At 41.8% G+C, this 23,048-nt stretch overlaps 2 protein-coding genes across 6 annotated transcripts; one reads left to right on the forward strand and one right to left on the reverse strand.

Annotated features, from left to right (window-relative positions):
* Positions 1-345: 345 nt before the first annotated feature.
* fbxo15 (F-box protein 15) lies at positions 346-10,784 on the reverse strand. 5 transcript variants are annotated; one of them, XM_030397643.1, is made up of 10 exons: positions 10,685-10,784; positions 10,413-10,534; positions 7,989-8,033; positions 6,225-6,440; positions 4,439-4,642; positions 4,168-4,297; positions 3,998-4,080; positions 2,749-2,894; positions 1,093-1,217; positions 346-901 (listed from the first exon to the last, which is right to left on the reverse strand). In XM_030397643.1, exons 2-10 carry the CDS (start codon positions 10,511-10,513, stop codon positions 635-637), a joined length of 1,317 nt encoding a protein of 438 aa, XP_030253503.1. In that variant the 5' UTR covers positions 10,514-10,534; positions 10,685-10,784; the 3' UTR covers positions 346-634. The 5 variants fall into 5 exon arrangements, with proteins under 5 accessions (XP_030253503.1, XP_030253501.1, XP_030253502.1 ...); XM_030397641.1 differs by having other exon boundaries at positions 7,989-8,093; XM_030397642.1 differs by having other exon boundaries at positions 10,413-10,601; positions 10,685-10,774.
* Positions 10,785-17,637: 6,853 nt separating this feature from the next.
* cbln2b (cerebellin 2b precursor) lies at positions 17,638-21,402 on the forward strand. Its single transcript, XM_030398882.1, has 4 exons — positions 17,638-18,029; positions 18,485-19,043; positions 19,704-19,823; positions 19,917-21,402. Exons 2-4 carry the CDS (start codon positions 18,756-18,758, stop codon positions 20,112-20,114), a joined length of 606 nt encoding a protein of 201 aa, XP_030254742.1. The 5' UTR covers positions 17,638-18,029; positions 18,485-18,755; the 3' UTR covers positions 20,115-21,402.
* The last annotated feature ends 1,646 nt before the right edge of the window (positions 21,403-23,048 follow it).

Here is a 23,048-nt window from a genome sequence, read left to right on the forward strand (position 1 = left end):
CTCAGGATTAGAGAGGGTCTGTTCACTTGTCAGCAAGTTAAAGATTCACATCTGCATGAGACTTCCAGCAGAGCCTCTCTCAGATGTATGAACGACTGTTCATAGCTGCATGGGCCACGTTTCATTAACACTCAATACAATAGGGGGCAGCATACTTCTCGACTAACCACTAACTGCTGCTAACTAACTAGCTAGTTAGCTCAGTTAGCCATGCAGCTAGTGGACCAGACTGGGAGAACTGGGGAGTGTTAGTGTTTGCACTGCTAGCACAGGAACTTTGGACCAGCTAGCTTCAGTAGGCTAGTAAACCCTGCAACACAGTACATAGACATCATAACAATAAGGTGATAATTTTAGTAAGTTTATTAACTTTCATATTGCACCTTAATAATAAGGTGTATACATACAGTATATATACAGTCCAAACATTTCTGTATATACGAAATAGTCTCTTAATAAACTTCTGTTGGGTAAAAAAAATATTATTAACAGCAGAAAGTGTGAAATTATTCTGGTGGCACATTCTACTCTCCCATAAGAAAATATCAGAATACAGTATACAGATATAATACGCTTCATGATGGTATTTCGACCATAATGACTACATAAAACTTGTTCCAGACATTCTGCAAGCTCAGTAATCTCTACTGAAATGCTTGTTGACTTTACCAACAGCCACTAAGACGACTAAGCTTATGATGATAAACGTATTTTCTTCCTCCATCCACGCAAGCTCCATCTTCACCCGACCATCCGAGTCCTCATAGGAGATCTGGAAGTGCTCACCGTCGTAGTCATAGGAGACGGGCGTCTTCTCCGGCTTCATGGAGACGGGAGAGCCGACACACCAGAAGGGTTTCTTGAATTCATCCAGTAGAGTCAGACTCATGATGCAGCAATTCTAGAAAAAAAAAGCGAGGTTATAAACATGTCAAGACCTTTTTAATAGAAAATTAACGATTCAGTGGGGTTTAATTTACTATGTATAAGACAGCGAGACATGATACAGTTAGAGATTCTGCTCAGCCTGAAGATGCACTTCTTTCTCCCTACAACACAAAGTGAAACTGTAGCCAACAACACATGTTGTACCTGCACGGCACCCAGCAGGGCCTCACACCTCCAGGGCAGGGTGATGCTGCCCGACACCGGTGTGTGCTGCGAACAGTCTGTCCTGCTAATGGCAGTCAGCTGGATATGGCCGTCACTGATCTCTGCTGCTCAAAGACAACAACACACGGCAAGTTAAGTCTATCATATTCAGCATTCTGGTTTTAGGTCACCTGATTTGTAAAAGCGAAAAGCGTCGACGTAAAAAAAAAAAAAGTGAAGCAATTTACAAAACATGGGATTCTGCAGATTTTAAATAAATCATAAAAGATGATACAAACATTTTGATGTTCCCTGGATTTAAATCTATGAGCCATATAATGACGGTTCGAAGGTATTATTTGTCTCGTGCTCATACAATATGTGCAGTAAAATGTAAGGTGACACACTTCTGAGACTGTGAAAAGACTACTACAAAAACTTGGAATGATATAAAAGAATTATTCTAAGACAAATAAAATACTAAATAAAATATTGGCCTGGGATGTAAGTGGGCGCTGCAATTTGTCAGAAAAAAAATGTAAAATGTATCATGTCACCATTGTGGGTAAAACCATTTTCTTGTCATTCTATTTATTTATTTATCGTAGAGCAAAACCTAGTTGAGTTACTTTTATGCTACATAACAAAAAACCAAAAATAAACTTTTTATACAATGGAGTGTGGCACGTAAATTGAGCTGTCTCACACCCTGAGTAAAGAAGCTGCTCTGTACTCTGGTGGATGTATATGGACACCTCTATTCCAGCAGTTCTGGTCAAACTGTCTCTTCGTTCTGAATTATTATTAGCCTGGCTCCTCCAGGCTGCAGCTAACCATACACATGGACAATCATTTGTTTGCGGAAATCTTGATATTGATTTGGGGACTAGCTAGCCTTGTTGTTAAACATCCCATCAAATTACATTTACTGTTTGTCAACCATACACAGTGTTACAGACAGTGAATCTTGCTAGCATAACATTAGCTTCTAACTAATAGCTGAGCAGACTCACGTTTTAAGTTGTATCTAAGATTTGTCCTATTTACTGGAGTAGTGCACGACATCTCTCTTGTGTCAGAAACTTATGGGATTGTAATGACCGTTCCACGTATAAGTAAAGCTCTCAGGTGTTGCCGGGGAAACGGAGTAACTGCTTTTGAACAACGTTATATTTTGATCCCAAAAAGCATGAAAGTATACCTGGTCTCAATGTTTTTTTCTGCATGACAAGTGACCATGATGTAAGAGGGATAATGCCCTTAACTGTCCGCCTCCATGTCATCCATTCATTACTGAAAACGGACACCACTTGGGGCATTATCCTGAATGTAGAGCACATGCTAAGTGCAATATGCAAATGTGCAGGGTTGTGCTAAGGATCCATAGAGGACAATGTCCTAGACAGCCAAGGGTATAGATGTCAGAGAGTTCACTGTCCTCATGGCCTGAGAAAAAAGTCTGTGTTTGACCAGTTCCTGCATTATAACTTTAGATATGCAGTGCAAGAGTTTTAAAAAGTAAAATGAATGACAGAAAAATACACACAACTAAGCAAACTGAGTCTTGCACTTTACATGAACCCTGTATTCCTCTACAGGTTTCCATGCACATGAATCACACCTGATCTGATTAGAATATGAATATAAATAAAGTACTTCTCCGGCAGAAGAGCTGGGAGAAGCATCCAGACATGAGCTCGCTCACAGTGTCGTGGAGAGCAATGTATAGTTGGTAATCATGGAGACCGTGTGCAGGGTCAATGTCATCAAAAGGGGGTGTGATCGCCGGCTCCACGTATGGGCTGCAGAAAGAAAAGAGCAAAAAAAGTAAATGAAACTCTGCAGTGAGTGAAGAGAACATTAAGACACTGTTTCTTTTTCATAAAAAATGCATTTCAGAGTTGTTGGTTTTTTTTTTCACTTTTGTGGACTGTAATCATCATGTTCTGTAACACTGTGCTCTCCCAAGAAACCAGGAGAGGGAGCTATGACCCCACTATGCTGGAGTCGGAGCCGCAGGCCTTCAGGGTGAAGACTGTAAAACAACCCCAGCTCTAAATATCACAGTAACTATCACGGATTTGGTATATTTTCAGATGTATGGAAAATAAGACGCAGACACGGTGGGGTTGGGCCCTGTGGTTCCCGACTCCTTTTTTTTTTTTTTTAATCAAACCCTTTCAAAGAAATGTCTACTTGTGATTCTTTACCACATCGAGTGTGGACGAAGGTTGGGTGTAGCTTAACAAAAAAGCAATTCTCCCCCTCCGAGACTGTTTTGTTTGCAGGACTTAGAGACCTTAAAAGGTAACAGTATAGTTTTCCATCAAGTCAGAAAAGAATACAGTTTGCTTTTATCTATGTTGCCCCCTCATTTATTTGCTGGGGCTCCTGTGATGGAACCTGAACCATGGGCTGAGAACCACAGATCTAGCCCACTGGTTTTTAATCATTCAATTTAATTAAAACTTAACTATTCACAACAGAAGCAAGTTTCATTAATTAATTTGATATTCTAAGGTTAAAGTGCTAATGAGTTCATGTCTGCTAATAAATCCAGCCGCTTGGAATTAACACCTGCACTGTGCCCCGATGGCAAATGAGTTAAAAATAAATAATGAACCAGTGAAATTGTTCCTGACACATGACGTCCTTTCTCTCTCTCTTTATATACATATATATATCTATGTAAACAGGGTACAGTCACATTATCAGCTGTGGTGGTGAAATGCAGGTTTCAGTGACGCAGACGCTTCAAATCCCACCTTGCTGTGCGTCGCAGATGGGTCACATCAGCGGCATCAGATGAATCCTGTAGTGATTTGAGCCCTAACCAGCTGATGCTGATACACTGCACGCCGTGTGAGCATGTGCATACAAAGGTGCCTGTTCAAATGCAGCCTACCAAACAGAAGATCCCTTGATGCTTCTTTCCACCAGCCTGTGGAAGTGGAGGGTGAGCATGATGAAGGCAACGGAGGACTGGTCCTGAGGAAGCAGAGCCATAGCTTAAATCCCTCCTGCTAAATCGGTCATTTTAAGTAAAACAAAAGTATCTAATAAATAATTAATTACCCTCCAGACACTGATGATGAAGCCGGGCTGTATGAGCTTCAGTTCAACCAGCCTGTCTTGGCCGATGACCTGCGCACTTTTAGTCAGAGCCTGCGCGTCTAACTTCTCCATGAGGGACCTCGAGCCAGGTCTGACAGAGCAAGCAGAGAAAACAGCGGGTTTCACTGAGAGAAAAGAGGAAACAGATACAGAGTGTGTGTGTGTGTGCGTGCGTGCGTGCGTGTGTGTGTGCATGCGTGTGTGTGTGGAGATGGACGCCAGGCTGTCTCACATCTTTAGGCCTGGGCAGTTGAGGGCTATCCTCCTGACACCATGGAGTTGAAGGGTGGAAATCTGCTGGTAGTCGGGCAGGCAGCCTCCTCCGCTCCAGCACAGTGTCACAGAAGTCTCGGAGAAGCGGGACCAGCTCGGCTCATGTTTGCCCTCGCGCCCCGACTTATCTGAGACCGTCAGCTCCCAGGTGACGCCCAAGTTTCTGCAATGAGATGACGCGACACAACACGGGGTTGTAGCGATAAGATGTGACAGGGTTTTGCAGCGGGAGCGTGTACAGTTGTTTATACAGTGGGAGAGAGGGGTCGAGAGCAAACAGAACTGAGAGGAATAGGTTGCCTACTTCATAAAGAGGAAAACAAGTCACTTAATATTCCCTAACAGCCACATGATGCCCCAGTGAATTGCAATTTCTGAACACAAATCAAATGTTTGAAGTATATATTCAAAGATAACGCAAAGGAAATAATTGGGTAAAGCTGAATCTTGCTCTTTAAATCAGGCAAACTATGAGTTTAATGGCTATTACGCTTTCTTCTGACAGCAGCGGGGTGCAGCGCGACTCCGGTTGGGCTGTTCCTCTTAATGAAATGATATGCAACAAATGAAATGCAACCGCAGCTGTTGTGATAAATGTCTTGATCCAATTCTGTCTAAACTGTGATTCAGGGCTGCCCCTACTGTGATGCAGGCGGTGTCTTGCTGAGGCACCATCCAATATCAATTAAGCGGAGGAACAAAGCTAAAAACTGGAGCAGCCCAGGAGGCCCCGGATGACCCAGGGGATTTCACTCTGCGTCGTCTGTATGTGTGATGTCTTGTGAAATGATTATTACCAAGGTAAATCGCATGCTCCTCAGTGTCTCTAACAGACAAACCCCCACAGGGAATCATCTGAGCTGGTGGGAGGAGGGAGGAAGGGGAAGATGTGTGTGCGCATGCATGTGTGTGAGTGTAAAGCTGTGGAAGAGGAGTTGGGGGGGATAAGTAATTTATTTCAACAATTCAGACAGCCTCTGCAAGGAACACAATTATTTCTACTTCCCCTCTGTACCACGGCGACTGCCACAGAACTCAAAATTGAGTGCTGCACAGCCTCTAATCAGAGGTTATAAAAACACAGCAGAAACCGCAGTGGAAGCGATGAGGGAGCTCTCCCCTGCGTGCTGGCTTCCCCCCTGAGCAGACACCGCGTTCAGACAGAGACCTCCTTCCTCACCTTTAATAAGAAACTGTCATTAAGTGCGATATGAAAAACAAACCACGCTTTTTGTTTTTGATTGCCAGCGGCTTGAGCTGTCCTCTGGTCTCTCTACCCTTGAACTTTCTTGACAGCGAGGCTGGAAGTTTTGCTGTTTGCTAACCGCGAACACGGGGTTGCGCGGGTTCCCATGACACCTCTCAGAGCTGCTTCCAAGTGTAAAGCAGATAAACACAACAGGTAGAAAACGGCAAGATCTTGGCTTTACACGAAAGTATGACAAACACACCTCACGTTAGGTGGTTCAAAAAGCAGCAAACCGTAAAATATAAAAGTATTTGACACGAGGACATCCAGAGAAAGAAAAAAAAAACGGTGTACCCACCTCAGTAGGTAAGAGGTTCAAATGCTTGCAAGCACTCGATTAGCTTGACTCAAAAGCGACACTTCTCAGGCTACTCAAGTGTTTGCTAAGTGAAACAAAGTGCTTGGTACATTAAATAAAATCACACACCTCAGGTACTCCATCTAAGCGGTTTTCAAAAAGCTGTTTTTGTTTTTTGAGCCGTGCTCAGTCTTTTACCTGAGGACCTGCGCCGTTTTGGCGGGCAGCCCAGTGCGAGAGCTGATCCGTCCAAGCTGTCCTTTCCAATTCAACGTGCCACATTCGGCTACAGTCCTGAAGTACTGCCACTTCCAGTAGCCTGCAGCGTGATCCAGCACTTCCTTTGTGGCCATCGCTCGTCTTTGCTTTTTATTCTTGTTGAGTTGTGCTATGCAAAGCCTCTTCCACAGAGAACTGTATCCAATGATATTGGAAGATACGTACATAAAAGTGAGAGATTACTGTGAGTGAAAATGATTGCAAAAAGCTTAAAAGACAAATGATGATATTAAAAGTGTTATTGCCAACATTCAGCAACCAAATGCAGTACACCATCTCCCCCAGATGATTGCGTTTACATCAAAGCACCGCTGAATTATCTGCTAGCTAACATTTATGTTGCTAAATGTGAGCTATGTTTGAAGGATATATTCAAAGATAACGCAAATAATTGGGTAAAGCTGAATCTTGCTCTTTAAATTGGGCAAACTACAATTTAACAGCTATTACGCTCACAAAATGTGAGCTATCTAAAGCAAGATGGCCAACACGAGGTAGCACAGTTGCTGGGCACATACTGTACAACTTAGCCATTTATACGACGAGACTCTTGATGCTGAAGAAGCATGGACACCACTCTTGGGTTGAACTTCTTACTGAATTTCTAGTTCAGGTTTCATGGAAATTATGCTTTAAGTACCGAATATATGATTATAAATGTTTCACAATCCCTGTAAGCAGTAATGTTTCTACAGTGTACTCAATATACTGATATATATACACTTTAAAAGTTCAGAATCTATTTTCCATACATTGTAATTCACTGGGGAGTCATTTATGGTTAAGTAGAGAGAGGTTGCCAGATTGTCTCAGATATGACTCCACCTGAACGCCACCCCCCCTAAAAATTGCTAAAAGCCATATTTAATTAAAAAGTGAATCAATCTGACAATGCAGGTATATTTTTCAATAGAGATCAACTTGTTCAAGAAATATCCAAAAATTAGTATCTCTAAGAAACTATTGTAGAGGTTACTGCACTACACGTTAAAGGTGCAATATGTAAGACACTGCTAACCCAGTTAGCAATGCAGCTAGTGGTCCGATCTGTAAGATCAGAGCGTCAGGTAATGTTGGTGTTTACACCTCTAGCAAGGGACCTTCGGACTGGGGCTAGCTGGTTAGCATGCTAAATTCAGTAAATATCTTTGCAACACAACACAGAGATGCCATAATGTCAAAACTGTTATTCCTTCACATTCTGTTCTGATATTTTAATTTGTTTTTAATGTGTTCACCAAAATTCCTACATATTGCACCATCAATGTATCAACAACAAACTATTTTGATAATCAATTAATTAAATTAGTCATTCTTTGGAGAAAAAATGCCAAAAATGTATAGCTTCTCTTTTTCAAATAATACTAATTACATTTTTAGTCTGGTATGACCGTTAACAGAAGATTCGGGGGTTTGGATTGTGGCCAAACAAATCCCTCAGATCCTGCAGATCAATCTATTGAATCGTTAGTTGCAGCCCTACACTGCACTGGTATATTCTTCACTTGTTTAGAGATAAAAAAAAACAAACAAGTAGAGACAGAGCTAAGTCTCTTCAGTGCATTGCTCTGATACTTCCTGACTTGTAAACTTCCTTTGCTTCCAGTTGGATTGTCTTCTTCACATACTCATGGATTTAATGTACTATGTGAGCTGCATCAACAAGGCCTGGATGGGACTTACTTATCACTGGCGAGCTGGTAGAGAAGCTTATTGACGTGGCTGATGCTGAAAAGAGCAGAGGCATCCAGGTATGACAGAATCTTAATCAGGATCTCAGATGGCAGTCTACGGAAAGAGGTAATTAAACATCACTACAAGGAAGTGACACCAGTGTTTTCCTGCCACCTGTTGTTTAGCATGCAGTTCTTTAGAGGCACCGGTGTATGAAACAAATATGCTCTCGACAGACTACTTTGCAATCTTATCATACATTTCTGGGAACAAAATGAAGTGACCTGTGTTGATGTTCTCATTTAGCAGACTTGGTACCAAACAAACACAACATTAACTTCAGGGCTCACTGTTTTGTGAAAAAAAAAAACTTCACATTTTCCTCTTATAAGTCTAAATCACAAACAGAAGTGTGTTACATCCTCCTTAACTTACCACCAATGGCGTCAGAACAAAGAAGCCTCTCAGGCTACAGGAAGTGGGGAATTAAAGTGTGAGTGGCATCCAAAGTGTGAACAAGAAATCCTCTTCCGTGTGAAATCTCGAGTCATCAATGTGAGGTCTTTTATCTTTCTTGGGTAACTATGTTGGGATATATCAGATACAATCTAAAACCTGTAATGTTTCCTTTCATTATTACACCTATTTGCATGGTTTAATGTGCTAAAAAACTAGCATAAAAAACAAAAAAACAGCACATCTTCTTGGTTAGAGATACTCTCCATATTTGAAATTTTGAAATATTGATCATGTTTGTTTGCCTGCACCAGTCCTGGTTAATGATACCAATTCAGTCTAATTAAATCACTTCAGTAAGTGATATATTCATGACACGTTCACAGTACCTTTCTGGTCAATCATTAAAATTTCCTCTGCACACCAACAACCAGATCAAATGTCTTCTGAAATGCGTCACTAAATGAATAAATCACCTTTGGTGCAGTTTTAACATGGGGAGTGTTGCATTTTTCAGCTTTAAAATACTCAAACAGTCAACCTCTCGGTGACACTTGGAGCTGTCAGCATGCAGCGGCTCTGTTTTAAGTCATTTATGGCATCTTTTAGGAGTTAGGAAAAAGTGCTATGGCACAAAAGTCACAAGTTGAACTTACAGTATGACAGTTAGTTGGCACATAAAGATGGAAGAAGTTTTTCTAAAGCCAATACACCATAAAACAATTCATGATTTCAAGATTTATAAGATGAGTAAAAATACCATTATCTTCTCAAAAATAGAGTTAAAACAAGATAAGTGGATCAACATTAAGTTCATCATCAACATTAACTGAGACTGTACTTAGGCACAGCACTGTTTCAAACTATGTTAATATTAGCATGCTTTAACGACCAATGCCTCACCCAGTGTTTACCATATTCAACATCTTGTGTGTTAGCATGTCACTGCTTGCTTGTTAGCGCTAGACACAAAGTAAAGACTGTCCTATGGCCCTACCGACCAATCAGTAAACTAAGCTACATAAATCTATGATGTTTTTGCAACAGAAATGGAGGGCAATTGCGTGCTCAGCCGTCCTGAGTGGACAGTAACAACACCAACGATACGTTACGATTTTTCTGTGCAAAGTTTCCTAGCAATCCAGCCGATATGTCATTTTCTTAAAAGTCGGAGATGACAACTTGCTGGTAGTGCTAGAGGTAAAGTCAGAGAAGCACAAGAGCCATTCAAATTCAACCTAAAAGGGACCATTATTAGAAGACTGACATTTTCAACCCTCAAGCCTTTCAGCTAAAAATGCCAAACTTTCTCTGGGTTCATTGTTTCACAAGTGAGGATTTGCTGATTTGCTCTTTAGTATGTCGCAAATTTGATGTTAAAGTGCTGGTTGGTGTTGTAGGCTCAACAGTTAATCGAATAATTGACAACATAATAATGGGAAGAGTTGTTAGTTGCAGCCCAAATTCAAACTACTTTCCAACAGTAGCGTGCAGTGGCTTTTGCATTGCTTTAAATTAATTATATTCATCCAAAAGAAAAGAAGAAAAATGAACTTTTAGTGTTCTATGGTAAAACAATCATCTAACATTATGCTTTATTATGTTTCTCTGCTTCAATTGCATTTCACACACGAGGAATAAGCGACACAGACACATCAGTTAGATACAGTCTGCAGGGAGAAAGGCAATCCCATGCAGACTTTTTACTGTGACCTGGCGTTTCATTGCTGTATTTACTGTCTTCATTCGATGGGGGAACGAATCCGATTGCTTAATTTGAACATATAGTGAAGTGTCTTCCACCTGTATTGATTTTATGCCGAGCTTTTATTGCGTTTTGCTGCAAACACGGTCCATAAATCCTTTTACTTACAGGGGGCAATAAAGCCTTGACTTGCCACAGCTTCTGAACACTGCCAGGCTGAAGTGTCGAATGCCAACCCAGGTGGAAATATGAGCATGTTCCTGATAGATTACCTCTCCGCGAAGTTCTGAGAGGACGCTGGAGATGATTTGTCAGCTCTTTTGGACGTCCTCACCGCCCGCACTCTGGAAGTAACCGCTTTCGGTGCAGCCATTTGTTTCACTTGTCTTGACCCCTTTGAGACGAGACAGGGACTCATTTATTTGTAACGAAGTTGAGGCCATGTAGCAGCCATGTTTGTTCTGAAACGGTTTTTGGGTAACGTTAGCACATTACCGACACTCTGTAAACTAAATAAGTTTGGTAAATAAAGAGCTTGTTCTACCTTTTAGCAGCCGTCTTTATGTCAAACAGTAAATGTGACATGCCGTTTCATTCAGCGTCCAGTCGCCATGGTGACGTGCGCTCAACTTCCTCTTCCGGCATAGCTGCTTTCAAAATAAAAATGGAGACACCGAAGTCACGCCCCTTTCCGGTTCCTCCATGGGACCTTTAGAAAAAACTACTTTGAGTGTGACTGTAGGGTAACAAAAATTCACATATGACGTTTGTCAATTTAAAATGTAATTTTACAAGTTAATAAAATCGAAGTTTCAAATAAAAGTGTATATATGTCATTATAAAGACTACACAGCCAACAGGAGAATTAAGTCGTCTCTTTATGTTCTTTGGTTTAATTCAAATACTGTTGGTTATCGTTTGCGTTATTATGTTTCAATAACTGTGTCGAATTGGTGCAGTGTTTGTGAAATCTTCTTTTTAAGTTAAAATTTAAGTCAAATTTTGAATGTTTGACTTGCAATGTATTTTTACACCGTGGTATTTCACTACTCAGAATTAGTTAGGGATATCACTTATATTTGTGAATATTTCTAGTTGCAAAATAATGCAACATTTTTTCATTAGATTTTTATTGCACATCCATGCAAATGCACCCACACCCCAATATGGGATAGTTTTAATATAACTAATTTGAGTTGTGTAAAAGTAAAAGACCTATGTAGCCTCCTTCCATTATTGGATTTCTGCAGGGTTGCTGTGGTTTTAAAAGGTCCTCAAGTGATTTAGTATCACATCTCCATAAAGCTTGGGGACTTTCAAAAATCAAAACCAAAGCAGCTGAAGCTGAAATATGCTTAATTTCAGTCTCTAGCAGCCTATATGTGAATTTCCAAAAGCACTGGATCATAAGTTTTCCATGCCGCCTTGTTTCAAAAGTCCTCTCCAAAAGTTTGTAACGCAGGCTTCCTGTTGTTACTGAAAGCCCAAAGTGACATAACTCCGATGACATTATCACCGTTATGTCAGAGTCACAGTACACACATAGACACATGCATTTTATTGTCGCAAGAATGCCCCTTAATCAGTAATTAACAGACCTCAAAGAGATAATGTAGAGCCTCATGCTGGTGCATCAAACAATGTAAGAGGCCTCACGCTGCGGCACAAAATAAAGTAGCAAGAATAGATTGAAGGCTATTAGAATATGTAACATAATTAGTGAGCCTAAAAGAGGCACCAAAATTATATAGCGTAAACACATGTGTATAAAAAGATTAAATGCAGTGTTTGCATTCAACTTTGGACTTACAGAAATAATCGATATTTGTATTAGATAGAAGAATTAAAGTTGCATTAAGCTGTCCTGAGGGCACCACCAATAAAGAAGGGGAAAAAACAGCCAAATGATTGTAATGCTTAATTAACAGGCTCTTTAAAAGTGAAAGATTTATTAAACTGCTAACTTAATGACACACACAGCTAACAGATACTAAAGATAAGAATTAATTCATGGATAAATGTGCACTTTACTAAGTCTCCTGTTGGCCTTCCTAGAGCTTCGGGCAATCCTTGGACCTTATTGGCCAGGTTCCATCCCACGTGATGACCCGGCTTCACTCAGTTTCTTACACAAATACAGATGACATCTTACCACACCCCACTTGCCTGGGTGTTTAGGATTCATAGTTTCTTCAGTTGTAACCTTCGCTGTGTTTGAGCACAATTCTTCGGGAAAGTTCTCGCTTCTAAAGTTGGCTGGAGCCGGAATTCAGTACATTATGTGCAGATCTGGATTCAGCTGATGTCCAGGCTCAGTGTGGCCCCACTGGCCAGAGGAGAAAGAAAAAGAGTGATCTTTTGGCTTTGTCTTGTTTAAAAAGACCTTTTTCGCACAAAGGCCCGTCATTACTCTGACTTTTTTTTGTTTTGAACCAAGAATGCCAGCATAACTCCACCCTAGTGTGTGATTTTGGATAGCATGCCAGCGTTTGTCAGAAGCAAAATATTCAGGATTGCCTGGCGAGTTACACAACAGCATCGGCATCTAGCATGATGCTTATCGTACATACTGGGCAACGACGTTGCTTTCTAAGGAAGCATGCTGCAGATTGTATACAACATTGTAGAAAAAACAGGTGCTAGCTGATATTTAAATCTCACAGTGGAAGGTCACAAACATTACGCCATTTAACCGTCACATAGACAGTGTCAAAAGGCTTACATGTGATGAATGGCAATTGTATTACAACATTTGTTTTATAAGGACAGTTTATATATAAAATATACAAAGCAAATTAAATAGTTATGTAAAATCTACATGTTTGGACAGTCATTGTGTCAGGTAGAGTCACATTTTACCTTAAATCTTCTTTCATTACAGGCTATGATCAATTCACCGGTTGTATAAATGCTTATTAAAGTTTCCTGTTCCGTTAGCTAAATCCCATCTTAATTTTATCTGGATTAGTGGATATGTGAAACTGTAGCTCGGTTCCTTCTGTTCCCGCGTCGAAAGAAAGAAAAAAAAACAAAGCATATTACATCAGAACCTCACGCTTTTCTCTCAGTTCCGGCGAAGCTTATCATAACAGATAATACACATTCAATTCCATGTGGTTGAGCCTATACCTTTGTTCTGTGTGCTGCAAAAACCAGCCACATCCTGGGAAGGTGGGAGTTATCAGATTAGTAGAGGCCCATCCAGTGGTGGACTGGACATTTGTCACAAACACTTCATTTAGTGTCCACGTGAGTTCTTGCAGAGCTGTTCCTTGACAACATCCAGACTAGGGAGAGAGTTCATTAGTTCAACCCTAAAAAAAAAAAAAAAGGATTTCAATGCTACATAAGGCGCAAATGCAACATTTGTATCATATTTATCTTCAGGCCTCTTTGGTGGTTGCATCCTGAATTTAAAAACCTAACCGGGGACTGCAAATCAGTTCCAGTTAGACACGTATACATGTTACATCTGCTGCATTTATAAAAATGTTGACCTGAATTGATCCTATTAAGGCTGGGGTTGGCAAGATAGTAGAAACCCCACATGAACATGCACTGCCTGACTTCACAGATCCAGACTTTCCTGTGGCTCTTGCTGGCCAGCAGAAGATGTGTTAGCTGCTATATCGCAATGTTGAACAAGACTTCAAAGTTTTTTTAGTTAATACATACATAAAGTAACAACTCTGTTAAATGCCACAGTCACGTGAACACGAGCAAAATAGCTGTCACAAACGTATCTCTGTCTGAAAAGGTATGACAGTTAGCCTAGCGATACTGCTGTAGGTGCTTTCTTTGTGCTTACTGGGTTAGCTAGGCTGAGGGGCTGTGTGCTTTGTGCCAATGCTAGCCGTTAAAAAAAGAGTGTTGCAGCTGCTGCAACTCTCTTCTTTAGGTCGGAGGCTGTGTGCTTTGTAGAACTCAGTTAGCGGCTGAGCAACAGTGTATCACTTCTGCTGAAGCTTAGTTAGTTCTTTGGCTTAGAGGCCATGTGCTTTGTGCTATTGAGTTAGCTAGCTGCTGAGCAACAGGCTCAAGGGCTGTGTATTGTGAGCGCAGCCATTGTAGTCCTTTCTAACCCTATCCAACTACCTGATGTCTCCTTTACATGTAAGAAAACATCAGAGGTACAAATACTTCACTATGACAGCTTTTTACGTTCACGTTTTAACGCAAATATCTGTGCACACTACTCCTTCCATTTTCATACTGGCTCGTTACTTTAGTTTTAATGTGTTTGAGGGAAATGATTTTCGCCACCTCTGGAAAACATCTGGCATTATCATAATGAACGTAAACAGCATAGGTAGCTGTTGTTATTACTCGACGCTGTCAAGCTAGCATGTTAGTATTTGGAAATTTTGGCTGCAACTTCTCCGCCATTCGTGTGAGATTAGCTTGCTAATAGCTATAGCAATATATCACACTTCAGTCATGGGCAATGAGTGCATAGGCAGAGCACGTGCAGGCAGGCAGGCACTTGCAGACAGGTAGTCTGTCCAGTATTTTCATATCTGGGTCGAATCAACCAATTGGATTCATCCTGTGGCCTACAAGAGGCACAGTTACTGGATTTTCTTTCTTTAATTTGTCATATTGATTTGGTTTATTGGCCGCTGTCAGGACGTTAAAAGATTCTCTACAAATATAACAAAAAAAGCATCTGCAATAATTTACCAGCCCGAGAATAAAAGAAACAGATGAAGGGAACGAAAGTGTCAAACATTTAAATAAATTGTAGGTATCATACATACAGTGCATTCTGGTAAATATTGTCTTTGTGATCCTGCTGCACAACACAACATGACACAGCACTGTGACATGTGGTTTCTAAAATACCCATTTGATTACTCTGAGTGGAGGGAAGAATAAACACTTCAGTTTCACAAGAGGTTGAAATAAATTGATTCCTTGAGGTAACCTGCTTTCTGTACACACACACACACACACACACAAAAAAAATAACAAAACAGAAAAACACAACAAAAAAAAAACAATAGCAGTTACTGTAAGCTCTAGCAGGCACAGTGCGGCCTGCCGTAACCTTTCTCTGGGTTAGCAATATAACTCCTCATCAGGGTGTTAGCTCAGCGCTAGCAGGGGAGGAACAGGCAAGATTGATGTTATTCGCCTCCTCACACATGCTAAGATAGAGGTCACATCTAACCGATGTAAGACAGGAGAAGCATAACACAATCTAGCCTCCCTCTCAGTCAGGGGTTTATGCAGTGGAGAGAGAGATCTCTTCAAATGAACTTGTTTGAGAGTCTGACCTCATTTCAGAGATGAAGATGAAGACTCATTTATAGCTGCACACAAACAGATGGACAGGCAGGCAGATGGACACACACACATATCTATTTTAAAGAGGGTATCTTGGACCTTGTCGAGCATATGGTGGCGTGAGCACACAGGGTGGGACTCATACTACATATTTATAACAGAAGTATTATGCAACTGTAGGAGGTGCTGGGACTATCTTTGCTACGGCATAATTGGTAATCAATGACTCCTGCGTTGAGTATCATGAAGGAAATCCTGCTAATATTAAGTAAGTCGCTTTCCTTGCAAAAGCAGATGGCTCGCTTTAAGACCCATCACACAATCGACCTCCCCATTCCTGGAAGCCAGTAGGCTCTGCTAGCTGTCAGGGAAAATAACCGTAACAGTGTTGTCAGCTGATCAGCTTGCCCGATGGACATGAAGTACCTTTGAGGGCAGCGGCAGCCCCTGGTACCATACTGCCATGTAGGCCACATCCCTTCCCTTTGCTTGTTCGCCTGTACTTGACATTTGATGTTTTCTACAGCCGTGTGTCCTTCTGCAGGCCTGGGGTCAGTTGTGGCTCTTGGATACCTGATGTCACTCTTCCGCATGGTTTGTCATTCAGCTCCAATGGTGCAATGTTTGTCAAATAGGGAGCTGAGAAAGCGGGAGAAGGATCACCGTGATTAAGTCTAAAATGATGTCTTCTCATGTAGTTCAAGTCTTAGATCATTAAACAAGGATGTTGCATTTATGGAGCCAGCTGGTAGATACGTTCTGTATTTATCTCAAGGCCTTTAATGCTTATTCATAGGAAAATTCAGTACCTTTAAGTAAAAGATTCAGTTCTGTCCTGTCCTCCTATCCATATGCTTTTCATGAATTCAAAATACAGATTAGTTTTTAACACTTTACAATAAGGAACAGCTGTAGTTACTAAGGAGCTAAAAGGAATAAATGGGGGGGGGGGGGGGGGGGGGGGAGTTACTAATCATTAATAGTAACTCCTGTCATTAATTACCAATTGTCTTTATCAATTAGTATTTGTGCATCTTCAGGTAAACTGAAGTAGTTACCAAGAGGAATCATTAAATACTAATTACTTAATCATTAGTAACGCTTTTTTGCATATCTTCGAATAAACTGAAACATAACACTGTGTAGTTACCAAGAGGAATCATTAAGTACTAATTAATTGCTAAATCATCAGTTAATCTTTTGGGGTATCTTAAAGTGGAGTAAAACATCATACTGAGCAATTACCAAGTAGAATCATTAAATAATAATTACTTAATCATTAGTTACTCTTTTTGTGCACTCAGATAAAGTCAGCTGCTACGTTAACATCAGGAAGAACTCATAAAGAAAGGGGTCAGTATCTGTATTCACAGATATTTAGCTAATCGTTACCTAATGATTAATTAATATAGTATCTCCCGGTCTGTTCTAGAGTAGCTCATCATTATCTACTGTATAGCATGCGATTGACAGTTATTAACAGTTACTCATTAACAATTATCTATCAAGATGATCCTGACTCATTCTTTACTCACTCCTGAGTAACAACCCACATTTTTGGGGCACCTTATTGTATAGTCTTGTCGATTCGTTGTGCTGAATTATACTGAATAGATCGCAGACTTCTCCTCCCTCTATTTTCTTCCGCTGATAAGGCTGAAGACAGTTCATACTTCCCCTGTTAATGCAGCCGGCCATGCATAATGTAGCCAGTAGCATGTCTTTAAGTACGAAAATGACAGCTCATTAAAGGTCTCATCTGAGGGTTCACCTCTTGTGAAGCCCACTCTCAGACTCCTCAGAGGTGTGGAGCATAGATAGGGACCCTCTACACGGCCCTTCAAAGGATGATGACATGTCAGGAATTGAAAAGAAAGGCTAAGGGTGTCACAGAGAGGTGTAGGTCATTCTCTGTGAAGCGGGCATTTTCTGAAGTGTCACCTGCTTTCGACTCCCTCACGGGGCGTTTGGTAAAGTGCGACGTGCACGTGAAATAATTTGCTGATATATGTACATATTCATGACTAAAACATGCAAGGAAAAGCTAGACGCCACACCATTTTATCCGCTCCTGTGCTTTGATTCTTCTCTGCGCCTCTGACGAGCCCGTGCAGCGCATTCTGCTGCCACTGGATGGCGCACAAGTATCTTTGTTGGACTCCTTAAAAAAAATGCTCGTTTAAGTCTCAAATTAGTGACATATACTGTACATGCATGCTGAATGCACCGTGTGACAGTGAGGTTATCCTCTGCATCCGCCTTCATTTCGGATTTATCAGGGAGAGCCACGAGAAAGCCACGGCACATGAATGACAAGACACTGAGGGGCAAGTGATCTCTGCTGAGTCCTGAGGGGCCCCAGAGCTCACGGCATTGCAGCTGATTAATATGTAAACAAAACCCATTAGTCCACGCGTGGTGCTCCTGGTTGTGGGATACTTCTGAAGAGTCTCGTTGCAGTGGCTACACACAAAGAATGGGCGTGAGTTGTCCCTGGAAAGGGAGCCCAGAGACTCTTGCTTCTTCAGCGCCAGCGATCTGAGCGCTCAGTTCACAGTCGTGCGAGAGGCAGAGCGAGCACACCAGCGGGATGGAGAGCGCAGGTAGGTTGTGATTTGCCCCCTTTTTTTCTCAACAGCAATGCCTGCAAAGTGCTTGTTTTAGCACATTTATTGTACAGAACGAATGGAAATGAGAACTGCGAGATTTATTTCCCATGGACATTCTAATTTGTTGATAAATGCTGCGGCGCACTGTTATAGGAAACACTCCGCAGTTGAACAAATAGTTGGTTTGATCAAAAACCGATCAACATCGACGCGATTTTTCTTTTTTTTCTTTCTTTCTTTTTTCTTTTTTTTTTTTTTTTTTTTTTTTTTTTACATTTTGTGATGTAATAACATTGCCTGCCTATTATTTTACGCACGATGGTCATTTTACGCACAATAGCCATTTTACGCACAGATGATACGCTCAAGTTGACAGACTGAACAATGCAAGATTCTTTTTCTGCCGCTGTCTGACGTGAAAACTTTCATTTTCTCTCCTAAATCACCAGGGTTTACAACCGCAGTTGTCTGAAAAACCCTCCCAAAATCGACTAAGACGCACAGGAGGGAGGGGAGTCACAGCCGGAGAGGGTCTGAGTGCGTCTGTGTGTCAGAGGGTGTTTGAGAGAGTGAGGGAGCATCGCAGATAGAGGAAGAAGAGAGAGAGAGCGAGGGGGGAGAAGAGAGAAGGGAGCAAGTCTGGACCAGGTGATCGAGTACTAACAAACCTCCAAGGGGCTGCCGGGTTGTATCAGTGAGCACGGGATCAGCGATCCGACCATGGTGCCCGCGCGCTGCCCGGGACCCTGTGCCATGCTGGCTCTGACACTCCTCTTGGGATGCGGCGTGGCTTCCTGCCTCGGCCAGAACGACACGGAGCCCATCGTGCTCGAAGGGAAGTGTCTGGTGGTGTGCGACTCGAACCCTTCCTCGGACGGTGGGGTCACCTCCTCACTTGGCATATCAGTCCGCTCCGCTGGGGCAAAGGTGGCTTTTTCCGCTGTGCGTGGAACCAACCACGAGCCGTCAGAGATGAGCAACACGTCCATGACCATCTACTTTGACCAGGTCAGATGTCTACTCAATTCAGCACCCAACACAATCCAGACAAATATTAATCAGATGAGAGTCAGCGTCCCAGCTCCATCTTCTCTGTTCTCTCTCACCACATCATACATCACATCTGTTCACCGTGGGCGAGCACAACTTGTTTAAGCTCACGTTCCATTGATTTCATATCACTGCTCAGGCTGTGTGCGATCTGAGTCATGACTGTCTCTACCCAGAAGAACCCCCTTGAAAAACGGTTTCATTTATCGCTGTGCGTAATTGGCGCGATTTACAGACGCGCTGCCAAAACGAATGATCATCCACGCATGATCATTTATCACATATGCGTCTTAGGGCCTCGGCCGAGCCGACGCGAGCATTGTACTGCATTTGTTCGGATGCTTTGATAAGTTTTCACGGCTGAGGTCTTTGGACAGCGGCCTGTTACACGGCATCAAATCGGGGAAGCCATCCCCAAACTGCGACTGAAGTGCAGCCAAAAACATTTGGCATACCGGAACCGGAGTATGACTGATACGCCTCTCTGCGCTCACCGTGCGTGGCGGAGGCAATCAATATATTACAACAGAAAACAGCTGTTCATGTTAAGCGAAGCATGCAGATGGAGAGAAACGAATCTGATTGTGCGCCCCCCAACCCCTCCTTTCTTGGTCACAGGTTTTAGTGAACATCGGCAACCATTTCGATCTGAAGGCGAGCGTGTTCCAGGCACCGAGGAGGGGGATTTATAGTTTCAGCTTTCACGTGGTGAAGGTCTACAACAGGCAAACCATACAGGTGAGCGATCATTGCACATAGATGGTGTTAACAGAAGGGATCTCCGAGTTGAGCGTGAGATTAAACCGCGAGCCTGTCTCCTCTCCCCCGCAGGTGAACCTGATGCAGAATGACTACCCGGTTATATCAGCGTTCGCCGGTGACCAGGACGTCACGAGAGAGGCGGCCAGCAACGGAGTACTGCTGATGGTGGAGCGGGAGGACCGCGTCTACCTGAAGCTGGAGCGGGGCACCTTAATGGGCGGATGGAAATACTCCACCTTCTCAGGCTTTCTGGTCTTTCCGCTATAATCTGATCTGCGATGCTGGGGGACCCTCTGCTTCTGTCGAAGGAACACACGAAAAACAAAAAAATAGAAAATACAAGAAAAACACGCCATTTATTTTTAACTTAAATAAACTGTCAGCCAAGGAAAGCCGACGAATATCTGTATACCTACACTCGTCCACTATCTAGTCAAATATGAACGTTTTCCTTGGAGTTTCATATATTCCAAAAAAAAATAAAAATCCATCAGTCAACTTTTACGCAACCCCTGGGATGATTCGACGTATTGATCGGCCAGTGGCTTCGTCGGGTATGTGGATTTTTTTCATGCTTGGAAAAACAAAAAAACTTTTTTGCCAACAGACAAACGGGTGTGTACCTGGGCACAAACACCAGAATGGACACGGGGGGAGAGAGAGAGAGAGAGAGAGAAGGAGCGAGAGAGAGAGAGAGAGAGGGAGGGAGAGAAGAGGACGAGAGGAGGAACTGATGTCCTGGACAGGCTGAGTGTTGTTATGCTCTGTTTTATGTTTGTATAGCCTTAAAGAATATATGGTTTCCGTCCAAAGTGAAGTGTGTGGAATTATGGACAACCAGAAGAGGAAGGAGGGGAAGGAGACGAAGACGAAGAAGAAGTGCTTTCACGCCCAAGGCAATTTTTTTTGCACGAGTGGAAGTTTTTACTTTATGTTTTTGTGCTGTCAATGGTGTTGCGTTTGGATGCTGAACATATTGAAAATTAAGCCAAATGTAGGCCGCCGACGAGTTTATTTAAAAAGAGAAAAAAAAGGCGACATACTTCAGCCACCGGAGACGACTTAGAGCCCTTTTCTTAAAAAAATAAATAATTATATAATTTATATTAAAAAAAAAGTACATATTCACATTTATTGTGTGTTCTACATTTCGGAATCTGCGTAGCTTTGACTGATTTAATGTTCAGTGACGTTGCTCACCAAATGTACATTGTGGAAATACTAGAAGAATCCCTATATGTCCCGCTTAATAAAAGATATTGTATTGTACTATAGGCTAAGCGCATTTGTCGCTTTTTATTCTCATGGCTTTTGCGTTCGAAGTGAGCAGGGAGAAGGCAAAAAAAAAAAAAAGACTGTTTTTTTGTAAATGAAATTCGACGAGAGCAAAGGCCTCAGGAGGGAGCTGACAGCGAGAGGCGCCTCAGTCGCTGTCCGAGGTGCTGAAACATGCAGCTGGACTCATGGAGAAGTCTCGCAGCAGCACTTGTTACACGTTAATGCAGGATTATAACTAACATGCAAGCGCAATAACAAAGATTGGATTTTATCTCTCTTCTTCTTCTGTTTTTTTTTTAAGAAACCAACTTTAGAACCGTTTGCTGCTGCTGCTGATTGTGGCAAATGAGATTTTATTGCCTGGCACAACACGACACTGGCGCGTCTTTACGCAGCACACGCACGCACAGAAACAAAGCAGAGACGAAGCCCCAGCTTAAAAAAACAAAAAACAAAAAACAAAAAACAAAAAACAAAAATATATATATATATATATATATATATATATATATATATATATATATATATATATATATATATATATATATATAAACAATTAGGATGGAAATCAAGTAGGTTTAAGGGTAATGTGGCAGAAGAAATCAAATATGTCTATTTTGCACTTCAACAAGCGTCCTGCCCTGTGCTGCTCCTGTGGTTTTGATCACATAACTGGATGCCATCTTGTCTGAGAATCAGCGTTTCTGGCTATTACACACACGCCCACGCGCGCGAGCACACGCGCGCGCGCACACACACACACACACCCCTCTTCTTCTCCCCCCCTTTCTCTCTCTCACACACACACACACACACACACACACACACACACATTCACCCCGTACCCCCACCAACCCCCCCATCTCCTCCCCAAACTTAATTCAAGGCCAGGTCTGAACCTGAATCAAAGCACAGACTTGTGAAAGAATCTCTTTAATGAATCACATTACAGAACGCACTTAAAGAGAAACATGTTGACTCAGAGCAAATTACCGACAATAATATATTCAACGGCTCTAATTTTTTTTTTTATTTCAACTCACACCTTCTGTGGGAGATATCAGGGACACTTGCTGGTGAAAGGCTTTTAGATCACTGCCAGCTGCAGACGAGTTTGTGGAGTGAAACAACCGAAAACAGAAAGGAGTCCCTGCTGGGTTGAGCTTATGGAATTCACATTTCAGTGTCTTTAATCGTACAAGTGAATGTACCGTATTTGATTTCTCTGATGTGAGAGACTACAGGGTCAAAGGTCAGTGCTTCAGCTCAGGTTGACCTTGTTAGTGATGTGAGGGCGAGCGCTGTCGTGGCTGTGTTAACTCGTCTGCGTGCAAATGTTCTCATCTGAGACAGGTACATCTGGAGGAAGGGATCTGAAAATTAAAAAAAACAAACAACTGAAGAACAGCTTCTAAATTACTTTGCATGAAGAGAAGGGACATGCAGAATTTGTGAACTTTGCTATTGCTTTTCTTAATCAAGCTCCAAACAGCTAAATTTAGGCTGTAAAGCTTCAGAAAAAAAAAAATAACCATACCCTTTCATTTCTTTTTCCAGCCTTTTTTTTTATGTCTAGATGAGGATCCTCGAATTGGCTGAACATCATGAAATCCAAACAGGAAGTCATTCTGGAGAGAAAATGTCTGCTTTAAAAAAAACAAAACAAAGTAAACACATAAAAAAATAAAAATACTTAGTTCATGAGCGATGTGCTAAATCCGCCAGAAGAGTTGACACGTTATGGTAATCCTCAGCTCGATGAAACGTTCGACGATTGTTCTGTGTTGAAAACAAACGCGTGGAAACATAAAAAAAAAAACAAGAGTTTGTGCCGCAGCTGAGCCCTGAAACCATTTGCATTTATAATTGCTAATATCACACGTGTGAGCATCTGGGAACTTGAGTTTGATGGCTTGCTTCTCT

Source organism: Sparus aurata, chromosome 19 (genome assembly GCF_900880675.1).
Source record: "Sparus aurata chromosome 19, fSpaAur1.1, whole genome shotgun sequence".
In the NCBI taxonomy this organism is placed as follows: Eukaryota; Metazoa; Chordata; class Actinopteri; order Spariformes; family Sparidae; genus Sparus; species Sparus aurata.

Excerpts from the sequence above, each read along its gene's own strand:
- fbxo15 (XM_030397640.1), bottom strand. The coding sequence starts at position 10,558 with ATGAGTCCCTGTCTCGTCTCAAAGGGGTCAAGACAAGTGAAACAAATG. Across the intron at positions 8,094-10,412 it reads TCTCAGAACTTCGCGGAGAG|ACTGCCATCTGAGATCCTGA; the intron begins GTAATCTATCAG and ends CTCTTTCCGTAG. Across the intron at positions 1,218-2,748 it reads CCAGCTCTTCTGCCGGAGAA|CAGAGATCAGTGACGGCCAT; the intron begins GTACTTTATTTA and ends GTCTTTGAGCAG.
- cbln2b (XM_030398882.1), top strand. The coding sequence starts at position 18,756 with ATGGTGCCCGCGCGCTGCCCGGGACCCTGTGCCATGCTGGCTCTGACA. Across the intron at positions 19,044-19,703 it reads TGACCATCTACTTTGACCAG|GTTTTAGTGAACATCGGCAA; the intron begins GTCAGATGTCTA and ends TCTTGGTCACAG. Across the intron at positions 19,824-19,916 it reads ACAACAGGCAAACCATACAG|GTGAACCTGATGCAGAATGA; the intron begins GTGAGCGATCAT and ends TCTCCCCCGCAG.